This window comes from Dromiciops gliroides, chromosome 5 (genome assembly GCF_019393635.1).
Source record: "Dromiciops gliroides isolate mDroGli1 chromosome 5, mDroGli1.pri, whole genome shotgun sequence".
Classification (NCBI taxonomy): domain Eukaryota; kingdom Metazoa; phylum Chordata; class Mammalia; order Microbiotheria; family Microbiotheriidae; genus Dromiciops; species Dromiciops gliroides.
In genome coordinates this window covers 100,533,313-100,546,868 of record NC_057865.1, presented here as the reverse complement: position 1 = coordinate 100,546,868, position 13,556 = coordinate 100,533,313, and the positions used below count along the sequence as shown (strand labels likewise).

Genomic DNA, 13,556 nt, shown 5'->3' with positions numbered 1-13,556 from the left:
GGATCTGTGTCAGCATGGATATGGGGTTGTGATCCACTCATTTCTTGGCACAGAAGTCCCCTCCTGCCAACCTTCTAAGCCATCTTCGACTGGGAAATGATTTCAGAGTTAAGAATAGGGGCAGCTAGGTGTAGCAGTGGATAAAGCACAGCCTTGGATTTAGGAGGACCTGAGTTCAAATCCGGCCTCAGACACTTGACACTTACTAGCTATGTGACCCTGGGCAAGTCACTGAACCCTCATTGTACCACAAAAAAAAAAAAAAGAAAAAAGAAAGAAAGAGTTAAGAATATTTAGTATAGAGAACAAGTAGGGGCAACACAATAGCTTGATAGTTGTCTTTAGGTAACTGAAAAACTGGCATATGGAAGAGGGAATCTGTTTTCTTAATCCAAAGGACAAAACTAGGAATAATGATAGAAATTACAGGGAATTCTATTTCAGTTCATTGTAAGGACCCTCCCCCACACACACACACACATCCTGCCTCTCTCTCTCTGGCAATATAATGGCTATTATTATTATTATTATTATTTCATGTGGGCACATAATACAATGAGTTTTCTCACATATCATACAAAGTATATCATACTATTTGACTAGATGTATGACATCCTACCTATCATCTCAGAGAGCACCAAATGCTAGTCTGCTTATTATCCAGATTGTCTTGCTTCTTCAGTGTACAATTCTGTATGCAATTCAGTAATGGTAGCCCTCTGTCACTTTTGCACCCCCAGTCTCTGTAACCATTGGGGTTGGGTCAGTAAGGATAACCTATTGTAATAGTTGGTGCATCCCAGAAATGCAATGGTCGATTTCAGGAGATAATAAGTTTGTTGTTATTGTTTGTTCTTCATTCTTGAAGAGGACCATGACATTGGGAGGTAATGTCATGATATAGTCACCAGCCTTACTATCTCCTCCAAAGCCATCTGGTTCCAATGGCAAGATATACATCAGGACCACTGAAGATGGCCCCAGATGTTTGAGGCAATTGGAGTTAAGTATCTTGTCCAGGATCATTCAGCTAGTAATTGTCTCAACTCCCTAAAATGACATATTTTAAGCCTTTAAAGACCACATTTGAACTTCCTAGCAAAGTAGCTATCATTTCTAATATTGCTACAGAAATAATGATTCTGGACTCAAGTGTCTGAGGCTGGATTTGAACTTACTTCCTCCCGACTCCAGAGCCAGTATTCTATCCATTGTGCCACCTAGGTGCCCTGACAGAAGTTCAAGCAGTGGTTGCATGACCTCTTTTTATTATAGAATGGATTCATACTTCTGGTGGGCCTGATATCAGATGGACTCTGAGGTCATTTGCAGCTATCAGGCTCTGTTATTCCATCCAACTAGGCCCCTACCTATAATGGGTCCAGGAAATATGGCTCATGTGAAATAACAGATTACTTTGCCTTTTCAGGAATATTCCCATCTCCCATGTTCCACATCATCCTTTAACCACTAATAGGAACAAATATTTCATTTCAGGTTTGGGGAGGACCTCTCTCAGGACCAACACCAACTCCTGAATGGAATCACAGAGCTGGATATTAATACTGGTGGACTGCCTTCTCAGCTTCTGGTTCATGGAGCCCTGGCCTTTCCTCTTGGGCTAAATTCTTCCCTTGATTGCTTCCTGGCAGCTGCACGCTATGGCCGGGGTCGAGTGGTGCTTGCTGCTCATGAGGGCATGCTTAGTGCCCCTGCACTGGGCCCTTTTCTATGCAATGCTGTTACATGGCTGGCAGGGGGACAAACAGGAAGAATTGGAGTTAATCCTAATCTTAAAAACCTGTGCTCCCTGGTGTCTGACACTGGCCTGAAATGCAGCCTGGAATCCCATCTGGCCACTGATTTAAGTGTTTACTGCTGTTCAGCCTACAATGACCAAGAGGCAAGGAAGCTGCATGAGTTTGTGGCAGAAGGTGGAGGTTTACTGATTGGAGGCCAGGCCTGGTGGTGGGCCTCACAGAATCCTGGCAAGCCTGCTGTGGCAGATTATCCTGGAAACCACATCCTCAACCCCTTTGGCCTCAGCATCTTAGATTATAGTCTAAAAAGTGGCCGATTTCCTGTTCATGTGCCTGGTGAAGGGAACTATCATTTCCGCTCAGCATTGTCTCAGTTCCAGGATGAAGTGAAAGGAAGCAAGGTCTTGGCAGAAGGCTGGCAATCTAAGCTAAGGAGGGACTGTGGGGCCTTCCTGAAGATTCCTGCAGAAGGAATCCCTGCCTATGCCTCCCTACATAGGGTCTTGAGGAAGATACTCAAACAAACTGGCCTCCCCCATGTCAGCCAGGATCATCCTGTGCACAGCAATTCCTGTGAGGCCACCCTGCTCTGTGTGGCCACTGAGCTTGCTCAAAGTGGGACTGACTGCTTTTCACTGGTCCACAGAGCTACGAATGGGACTTGCCCCTCCCAACTCTATGCCCCAGGACCCCCTGTCACCCTAGAGATCAATGATACCAGTCCAGGTAAATATGGAGGATGAGGGCCAATGGAGAGTTGGGAAAGAATGGGCTGGATGAATCCAGTAGGATGGCATAGGATTGTGATAATAAATGCCTGTCTCTTTAAGGTGATGGGGTTTGATTTATTGGCAGTAGTTAGAGGGTAAACAAGCAGGAAAAGGGTTGGGATGTCTGAGGTTTAGAGAGGACAGCAAATCTTTGGGAGAAGTTGTGAAGGCTCCAGCAGGAAATATGGGGGTCAGGAAAGGGGATATAAGAGCTCTTGGGAATGAGACAAGGTCTTTAGAAAGGATATGAGGACTGTAGGAGCTTATTTGGGGTGTCTGAGAGGTGATCTAGGAGATCTGGGTGTGGTAAGGAGAATGAGGGGGTCAGGGTAGAAGAATTCCATTCATTATTATGTCTCTCTTCAGATGTCACTGTATGGGTGAGCACCGGACTCTACCTCCCTGAAGGCTTTACTGTAAACATCATGATGCCATGTGCTGCCACTTCTGGCCTACAGGTAACTCCACTGTGCCTGCCTCTTGCCTCTCCCATATATAGCTCCTCATGGCTCTTCCTGGCTCTCACACTTATCCTCTTTTTGACCGCCGCCAAAATATTCTTCCAGTTCTTTTTGTTGTACTGTTGTTTTAGAAAAAAAAAATTTAATGACAAGCATTTGTTTTCTGTCTCCCCAATTTCATTCCCTAATTGAAAAAAAAGAGAAAGAAAAACAAAAGAAACCATGGTAATACATACATATGCATAGTCAAGCAAGGCAAACTCCCACATTGGCTGTGTCCAAAAATGTCTATTGAATTCTGTATCTTGAGCTCATTTGCCAGGAGGTGAGCAGTGTGTATCATCTTTGGTCCTCTAGAATCATGATCTGTAGCAATGGTCAGGGTTCTCAAGCCTTGCAGAGTTGTTTTTCTTCATAATGTTACTGTATAAATCATTCTGGCTCTGCCAACTTCACCCTATGAAGTTCTATAAGTATATCCAATTTTCTCTGAAACCATCCATTTTATCAGTCAGTCAATAAACATTTATTAAGTGCCCACTATGTGGCAGGTATTGTGTTAAATGTTCATCCCTTACAACTAATATTCCATCATATTTGTAAACCATAACTTGTTTAGCTGTTCCACGGGAGATGGGCACTCCCCATTGGTTTCTAGTTTTTTGTTATTGCAAAAGGAGTTGCTGTAAATGGTTTTGTACATTTGGCTCTTTATCTTCTTTCTTTTATTTCCTTGGGATTTCTAGGCAAGTCAAGGGCAATTCACAGTGTGATTGATTTTTAGGTGTAGTTCAAAATCTCAGAATGACTGTACCAGTTTATAGGTCCACATTACAGTACATTGGTGAGTGTGTTTTCCCACAATCCCTCCAACAATATTATATACATATAATTAAATCTCCATCTTCCTCTTCTTGTCCCCCATTTCCCTTCATGGAGTACTTCCAAGCAAAGCAATCTAGTCTCTAGACCAGATTATGTCCTATGAGATAGTGCATCTTAAAAAGCAAGGGATCTAGAGATCAGGGGGTCTGGTGTGGTTTATCTAGTAGTAACAGATGTTCAGAAGGGTGGAAGTTTTGTTTTAGATCCCCCCAACCTCTTTCTGGGATGAATGTTTTCTCTTCAACAACAAAAAAATTTTCTCCATGGTAAATGGCGATCAAATCTCACTGAATTCCTGTTTTATGCAGATTCAGTTCTTTAACACAAATAGTAAAGGACAATTTGTGATAAGTTTCATCATTGAATGTCATCATTGAAGATTAGCGTTATAACCAAAACATCCTATTTTTCCTTAACAACTCATCATGGATCTGTCAATCATGATTTTGTCAATTGTTATTAATCCTATATAATTGTTGAGTATATATGAGCCATTGGGAATATTGAGCCACTATCTACCAAATACCCATAATTCAAGGCTAGTTTTTCATGAAAGACACTGATGAATTATCCAACCCATGCTTTCCAGTGGCTGCTACCTGTGCTCATGACTCCCTTTCCCAGGTACAAATTGGCTGCCACTCTGATAATCTCCATGGGGCACAGAAGCTTTGCCGAGCACCTGTGGTGATTCACAGATGCTGTCTGGACAGACCAGAGCTGTCAGTGTCCTCCCTCTGGGGGGGGCTCATCTATATACTTGTGCCCAATGGCAGTAAGCTGGGTCCTGTGTCAATCACCATCACTGGAGCTGTGCCTGCTCCTTACTTCAAGCTGGGTGAGTAAAGGCTTCATGAAGGCTAAGCCTAAGGGTAGATAGAGAACAGGTGAAGGAATTATGAACTAGGTTATAAAGGAGGAAAATAATGTGTACCTTAGATTAGTAAAGAGGAAGAAGATCTATTTGGAGCGGGGGCAGGGGGGGGGGATAAGGAAGAGAGGATATCTTTTAAGGTTGAGGGTGGGGCATTAGGGAACTTCCTGTGCCCATGGGGAATTCAGAGGAGCATGAGGAAAGGTGATTGGGGTTGGGCCTTTTCACTGCAGAAATAGGGATAGGAAAGAATAGAAAGCATAGAAAAGGGCACTGAATTTAGAACTGAGTTCAAATCCTGACTCTTCTACTTATTAGCTGTGTGATATCATACATTTTTCTTTAACTCTCATCAGCAAAATGAGAGACTTGTACGAGATCCACAAACTTGGGTTTGTTTTGTTTTGTTTTTGGTTCAGGGCAATGAGGGTTAAGTGACTTGCCCAAGGTCACACAGCTAGTAAGCGTCAAGTGTCTGAGGCCAGATTTGAACTCAGGTCCTCCTGAGTCCAGGGCCAGTGCTTGATCCACTGTACCATCTAGCTGCCCCCACAAACTTGTTTTTAAAAAATATTTTGATAACTGTGTTTCAGCATAATTGATTTCCTTTATAATTCTATGTGTTTTATTTTGTATATTTAAAAATATTTTTCTTTCTTTTCAAATCATAAAATATTTTATTAGTTTCCAGTTACATGTAAAGATGGTTTTCAACATTTGTTTTCATAGGATTTTAGTTCCACATTTTTCTCCCACTCTCCCTTCCCTCCCCCTCCCCCAAGACAGAAAGTAATCTGATATAGGTTATATATGTACAATCACATTAAATATATACAAATATTTTCTCTGAGGACTCCATAGACTTTACCAGGTTCCCAAATGGGCCCAAGTCACAAAAAAAAAAAGTTGAGAATTGCCCTGGGGCCTTTAAAGCCCCTTCCGGCTCTAGATTTCTCATCTCTGAGTGTTTCTCTCTTATCAAATTAATAATTTCAGCTTTCAGCTTTAGGCAGTAGAAAAATGAAGGAATACTTGAGATGGCATATTGTCCCATTATTACTCATCTCATAGATTGCATCCTTCCTAAAACCATGATCAGAGCTACATTTTAGGATAGACATTAATGAGCTATACCATAGACAGAAAGTGACCTGGGATGGCAAATTGACTGAAGGGCAGATTATATTTGGGATTAATTTAAGGAACTGCAAGTCTATAGCCTGGAAGAAAGAAGACTTGAAGGGACATGATAGTTTTCAAATATTTGAAAGGCTGTCAAATTGAATTAGGATTTTTTTATGTTCTATTTGGGTTCAGGGAGCAAAACTAGGAACAGGCAGCATAATTCATGGAGAAAAATTTTATCTCAATGTAAGGAAAAAAAGTCTTAACAATTAGATGTGCCCAAAGTGAGATGGATTGTTCTGGGAGATAGCAAATTACTGAAAGAGGGAGGTCTTCAAATAGAGGCTGGATGACCACTTATCAGGAACAGAGAGAAGGGAATTCCTGTTCCTGTTCTGGTATAGGCTGGATTTGATGGTCTCTGAGATTCTGTGACAGGCCCATTAACCCCACAATCTCTTTCCATAGGGGAGACATCTCTAGAGGAGTGGAAGAGCTCCATCCGCCATCGCCCAGTGCCCTGGGGGGAGCTGGCAACAGACAATATCATCCTCACAGTGCCATCTGAACATCTTCAGGATCTGGAAGACCCGGAGCCAGTGCTTCATCTCTGGGATGAGATGATGGGAGCTGTGGCCAAACTTGCATCAATAAGCTTCCCTTTCTCTCGGCCTGAGAGGATTGTGGCTGATGTACAGATCTCAGCTGGTGGGTGTTCTGGAGGCTGGGATGGGAGATGCTTTGTGTATGTGATAAATCAGTACAAATTCCACAAATGTTTATTCATCATCTTCTCTATATGTAAGGCATTACATATGATGTGCAATAGTACAAGTGAGCAGGAGCTTATCCACTAGTTGGGAAGATAAGAGTAAACCACATTGAAAGTTCAAAAGGAACACTTCATTCATACATTCATTCATTCATTCATTCACTCACTCATTCATCTTTGTTTGCTTATTCAGTAAGCATTTATTGTGTGTCTTTGTGTGCAGAACAAGAGCTTTCACAAAGCATTACTAGAGAGAATAAAGGCTATGGATTTAAAAGGGGCTTCAGTAGGTAGTAGACTGACTAAGATTTCAGTGAAATATGTAGGAAATGAGCTGGGCTTTGAAGAATTGGTAGAAGTCAGATAGGTAGAGAGAATTCAACAAGTTGGCAAGCATTTATTAAGCACCTGTTAAATTTCAGGCACTATTCTAATTGCCAGAGATACAAAGAAAGGCAAAAGATAATCTCTTCTCTCAAGAACCATGTGTTCTAATGGGGGAGAATGACTTGTAAACAGCCACATACAAGAATGATCTACACAGGATAAATGGGAGATAATTCCAGAGATTAAGGGAATAATCACTGATGGCAGAGGCCTGGACTGGCACCAAAGGCTGCACAAATGAGAAATAAAAATCATTATTCCCTACTTTAGGAGAATTCACAATATGACTGAAGTTGGCAGTAAGAAAAGGGAAATCACCCACACTGTTCCTACCCTCCTAAGCTATAGATGGGATCTACTAATGTGTAAAAATGTATAAAATAATAGCTAGCATTTATATAGGGTCTAGTGTATTCTAAACACTGTGCCAAGTGTTCTACAAATATCTCATTTTATCCTCGCAACAATCCTGGGAAGAAGATGGCTTTTATTTATTCTCATTTTACAGTTGAGGAAACTAAGGCAAACAGATTAAGAGACTTGCTCAAGGTCACATAACTAGTAAGTGTCTGGGACAGGATTTGAATGCAAGCGTTCCTGACTGCAGGCCCAGGACTCTTCCCACCATACAGCCTAGGTTCTAGAAGAAGAAAAGAAAAGTTAACCCAATACATGGATGATAATGGTGGCAGGTGTGCAATTCTGAAACAGACATAATGTTAGAGGTACACAGAAATAATATAACCCTTATGTAAGTGATAAGGAAGTGGGGCTGGATGAGTGGGGTGGAAGGGGAAAGAAGTTTTCTTCCCTGTTTTGTAAAGGGAAGCCATCTGTTCTCATATGAGTGTGAAAATGTTAGGATAAGAGAATGGCTGGGGGGAGAGATTCATTATGAGAATATCCTAGAGATGGCTTAGATTGCGACTTTCACATATAATTCTCTGCCTTTTCTTCCTCCTTCTCTCCCAGGCTGGATGCATTCAGGATACCCCATCATGTGCCATAAGAATCAGCCAGAGGAAATAATCAATGAGAAGAGAATAAGGTCTAGTGGAATCTGGGGCCCCATCCATGAGCTAGGCCACAACCAGCAACGACAGGTCTGGGAGTTCCCCCCACATACAACTGAAGCAACCTGCAACTTGTGGTCTGTCTATGTACATGAGACAGTGTTAGGCATCCCCCGGAGCCAGGCCCACCCTGCACTGGCTCCCTCAGATAGGGAGACCAGGGTAAAAGAATACCTGAGAAAAGGGACTCCCCTGAAAGAATGGAGTGTTTGGACAGCACTGGAGACTTATCTGCAGGTACTGGAAATGATTTGGGGGAAAAGCTACTACTACTACTACTACTATTACTACTACTACTACTACTACTACTACTGCTAATCTAGATATAATCTATATATATTATATATATAATATAATATATATCTATAATGCTGCTACTTATTATTACTTCTATCACTATTACTCCTACTCCTACCACCACTACTACTACTACTACTAATAATAATAATAATCTAGATATAATCTAGATAGATTATATCTATAATATAATATATATCTATAATGCTGCTACTTATTATTACTTCTATCACTATTACTCCTACTCCTACCACCACTACTATTTTTTTTTTTTTTTTAGCGAGGCAATTGGGGTTAAGTGACTTGCCCAGGGTCACACAGCTAGTAAGTGTGTGTTAAGTGTCTGAGGCCGGATTTGAACTCAGGCACCCCTGACTCCAGGGCCGGTGCTCTATCCACTGCGCCACCTAGCTGCCCCGATCCTATTGGACTTTACATAAAACATTCTTCATAGGTCTCATCACAAAGGGTGACCCATTCTCTTGTACCATAATTACGGTATTATATTATATGTTATTATTATGTCAATTTGGCAAAGGTCTAATTTCTACTAGAGTGATTAAGCATTCTTGAAAGCAGGCATTTACCCAAGGTGAATAGTAGGAAACAAGACTGATTGATCACATCTAAATGGATGTTTGGTGCAGGAGAGGAGGGAATCCTGTTCAAATGGTAGGAATGTAGTTAATATTCAAGAGGGAGCCCCTTACCCCAATAAGGTGGAGTCATTGATACTCATGGGCTGGGCTGCCTCTGGAAACTCAGACCCTTTATTCTGCCCCGTTTTCTCTTTCTCCTCTCTCAGCTCCAGGAGGCCTTTGGCTGGGAGCCTTTCACCCAGATCTTCACTGAGTACCAGACCTTATCTGGGGTGCCCAACAACAATGCTGGCAAGATGAACCTGTGGGTGAAACAATTCTCTCACCAAGTGCAGAGGAATCTGGCTCCTTTCTTCCAAACCTGGGGCTGGCCTATCGAGGAGGAGGTGGCTGCTTCCCTAGCCTGCCTGCCTGAGTGGCAGGAGAACCCCATGAACGTGTACCTTCTCATGTTGAGTTAAAGGATACCCAGCAGGCCCAGTGTGTCTGTGGGCAGCACATATCTGCATCTCTGAAACTTGGTCTATGGATTGGGTGGGAAATACTCTAGATGAAGTGAGTCAGCACCACTCATTCATCAAATGTGTACTGATCATCTTTAATGTTTGGGATAGTATGGCTGATGTGAGGGAGTAAAGTCATCAGGAATGTACTACCTGTCTGAAGGGGAAAAGAAGAAAATAACATGGAAATTTGTATAGCAACATGAGTTAAATAATAATGAAGATACTTCTTCCCCTTTCTGCTTCCCAAAGGGGTCTCATAACCTCATAACCTATCACAAATTGGCACCAAGTATTCCTTTTCACTTAAACATGCTATTATTCATTAATATGGTATAATAGTATCTATAGTATAATCAATAGAGTATAATAAAGCACTGCATTTGGAGTTGGGACTTTGGTTTGAATCCCGTCTTTGCCATATAGAACCTGTGTGACCTTGGGCAATTTCCCTATCTTTCAAATGAGAGAACTGGACGTGATGACCTCTTAGGTCCCTTTGACTCTAAACCCATGATCGTATGAAATTCCTTCCTGATTCTAAAACAACACAAGCCTGAGACAAGTTCAACTTGTCTTTTTAGGAAGTCAAAATGATTTTGTCTGAACTTTTATTTTTGATCCATTGTTTTAAGCATCTGGATATGGTCCCAAACTGAAACATAAATTTATCATAAAAATCAGCAGGCCCTTACCTGGTTGTCATTTCTCGTCCATCCCCAACCTCTGAAAGCACCTATACACAGGTTGTCCCAAAACTCTTAGTGCAGCTGTAAACTTTTGAAAGCTTAAACTCCATTAAGACTTTTGGAACCACTTTGTATAATCTCAGGGCGCAGAGTGACATTATACCTTTTATGATCAAACCTGATGTTTTAGGTGATACTCAGGACCTTCTCTAAGTTTTTGAGGAACAGTTTCAGCAAGATCCAGCCCCATTCTCAATAGGATATTCACCTAAATTTTAAGGAAGAATTCTGGAATATTCCTTAAGCTACACAAAAAGAACTATAAAATCACTAGTTGTAATAACAGAATCTATTAGGTTTGTCCCCATCAATTACTTCCATCTACCAACATCCTTTTGCGTGACGAAGAAAGCTGTGGTGGAGATTGCATTGTGAAAACCTGAGAAAACTCAAAGGTTTTCTCTCGTGGCTTCATCACCTCACTCACTATATAAACATTTATTATGTGCTTATTATGTTCACATTCTACATGGACAAACATGCAAAATATACATACACACACATATATACACACATGCACACACATACACAATACAGGACAAATAGGGAATAATTAACAGAGAAGGCACTAGAATCAAGAGGGGTTGGGCAAGGCTCTCCTGTGCATGATGGGATTTTAGGTTGGGACTTAAAAGAAGTCAGTAGGTGGAGGTAAAGAGGGAGAACATTCCAGGCTTGAAAGACAACCAGAGAAAATGCTCAGGGCTGAGAAATGGTGTGTCTTGTTCATGGAAGAGTCAGGATTCAGGAAGCCAGTGTCACTACATTGAAGAGGACATCGCCTAGTTGCAAGATATAAGAAGACTAGAAAGGTAGGAGGGGGCTAGATTATGAAGGGTTTGAATGCCAAAACACAGCACTTTCTATTTGGTCCTAGAGGCAATAGGAGGGGCAGCTAGGGGCCCAGTGGATAGAGTTATGGGGCCCTGGACTCAGGGGGACCTGAGTTCAAATCCAGCCTCAGACACTTAACACTTACTAGCTGTGTGACCCTGGGCAAAATAAAATAAAATAAAATTTTTAAAAAAAATTTTAAATAGAGCCAATAGGAAGCCACTGGAGTTTATTGAGTAGATGGATGATGGTTGGACCTGTACTTTAGGAAAATCAGTTTGGTGGCTGAATGGAGGATGAATTGGTTTGGGAATAGACCAGAGGCAGGCAGACCCACTAGCAGACTATTACGGTATTCAAGACATGAGGTGATGAGGGCCTACATGATGGTAGTGGCAATGTTAGAGGAGAGAAGGAGGCATATATCAGACATGCTGCAAAGGCGAAATCAACAGGCCTTAGCAACATATTGTCATCTGACACAATGAAGGCATTAACCAAAATAAGCACTATCATACTTCAGGGCATCAACATAAAGGTTGTGATGCCAATGAAATTTATGGGAGATTTACATTTCCTTCACTTTTCCGTCAATTAACATACCTACTATGTGCCAGGTATTGTCCTGTAGAATTACCCTTGTTATTCTTGAGAATCAAGATATCCTTTTGATAAAGAGGAGTTTAAACAGAAGAATGGCCCTGTTGTCCATGTCACATCTAATAATTTGATGTTTTCTGAACTATTTTGAAAATTTTTATTTATACTTGTTGCTTTTTATTATTTTAATTTCTTTTTTCCTCTGTTTACCTTTGTTTCTTTGGGCTAAATTATGCTATTAGCTTACAATGAGACAAGGCAGAGGTTCTGAGCTTTATAATATTTTTATACTGTATATAATATAGTATTACAATAGAATAATATGTAATTAATATTGTAGCAGTGTACCATACTATATGTGATACAGTACTTTGTAATACTGGCTTAATAATATCTTTGTGGCCTTGGACAACTCATTTGTTCCTCTTTGCCTCCTGTAAAAGAGGAGTTGGATCTCTAAGTTCTTTTCCAGTTCAGAGTCCATATGAATCCCTGTGATTCTTGTTTCTTCTGATTTCTTCCACTTTTTTCTCTTCATCTGTGCTGCTTATTATGTTATTGTTACTTATTTGGGCTTGAGCTGTTGGTATAATTTTTTTTTTCAGGGCTATGTGGGGTTAAGTGACTTGCCCAGAGTCACAAAGCTAGTAAGTGTCAACTGTCCTGAGGCCGAATTTGAACTCAGGTCCCTCCTGAATCCCAGGGCCGGTTGCTTTATCCACTGTGCCACCTAGCTGCCCCCCTGTTGGTATAATTTTAAGCCTCATGTTCTGAGAGCATGTGAGACCTGAAAGGGACTTTCAGTAAAACCTAGCCGAATCCTCATTTTATAGATGAGTAAACGGAAACCTTGAGAAATCAAATGACTTTCTCCAAATTACACTGCTTGATAATGGCAGAGCCAGGATTAGGACCCAGAACTCCTGGCTCTCTTATCACATCTTCTAGTAACTCTTACTTCTAGAACAGGTCCCACTATTTCATGAAAGGGTCTCAGCATTTTAATTAATGGTGCCATGTTATCATCATAACAGTACAAAATCTTTTATTTTGGGGAGTATCTCCCTTGGTCTTAGGGCTCCCTCTTGTGTCCTTGGTCTGAAAAGAAAAAATGTTTCACTGGCCTGTCTTGGTTTCTCTGCTGATAACTAAATTGTTAAATACAGGGAGGCAATTCTTAAATGAAACAGAAACTATTTGATTACAAGTGGTAAGGAGAACCATGTTCTCTAAGATCTCTTGCTCTGCTGAAAAAGAATTAAAAGTCTATGATTCAGCACAGGCTAGTAATACAAGCAAGGGGGGCCAACTTCCCAGTGGTGAAGTCTTGGGGGAAGAGATGCCAGATTTGGAATCAGAGCAGATTAGACTCCTTTTTTTGTTTGTTTTTGGTGAGGCAATTGGGGTTAAGTGACTTGCCCAGGGTCACACAGCTAGTTTTAAGTGTCTGAGGCCAGATTTGAACTCAGGTCCTCCTGAATCCAGGACTGGTGCTCTATCCACTGCACCACCCAGCTGCCCCAGATTAGACTTCTTGATTAGACTTGATTTGAATCCCAGCCTGCAGGCAGGATAAATATGGAAATCTGGTAATCTCACCTTGGATGAAAGATCTTAATGATTTCCCTGCATTTAGGGGCCTTTGTCTAACCCTTCAGTGCAGTCTATCTACCCTTTGAACCTGGGATCGTCATTTCTTTTCCTACCAACGAGGTCTGTGTTTTCTGAATTGTGTCTTTTTTTTTCTCATCCGGACTGAGAGTTCTGGCTTTTACCAGTACTAACCACCTGTTCCCCCACCCCCTCCACCACCTGGTTTGTCCTCTCTTTCCCTTGGTTCATGCCAAGGTTGCCCTCTCACATGTCC

At 41.3% G+C, this 13,556-nt stretch overlaps 1 protein-coding gene across 3 annotated transcripts in view; it reads left to right on the top strand.

Moving 5' to 3' along the window:
• Nucleotides 1-10,337, top strand: part of LOC122727583 (TRPM8 channel-associated factor 2-like) — a 28,959-nt gene extending 18,622 nt beyond the window's left edge. For 2 of the 3 annotated variants that reach the window (XM_043965186.1, XM_043965187.1), the window contains 6 exons: nt 1,498-2,486; nt 2,897-2,988; nt 4,501-4,714; nt 6,344-6,583; nt 8,007-8,344; nt 9,210-10,337. In XM_043965186.1, the coding sequence (XP_043821121.1) occupies nt 1,498-2,486; nt 2,897-2,988; nt 4,501-4,714; nt 6,344-6,583; nt 8,007-8,344; nt 9,210-9,464 (2,128 nt within the window). In that variant the 3' untranslated portion in view covers nt 9,465-10,337. The remainder of the gene's footprint in view (nt 1-1,497; nt 2,487-2,896; nt 2,989-4,500; nt 4,715-6,343; nt 6,584-8,006; nt 8,345-9,209) is intronic. The other variant, XM_043965188.1, reaches the window with a different exon arrangement.
• Nucleotides 10,338-13,556: the final 3,219 nt, after the last annotated feature.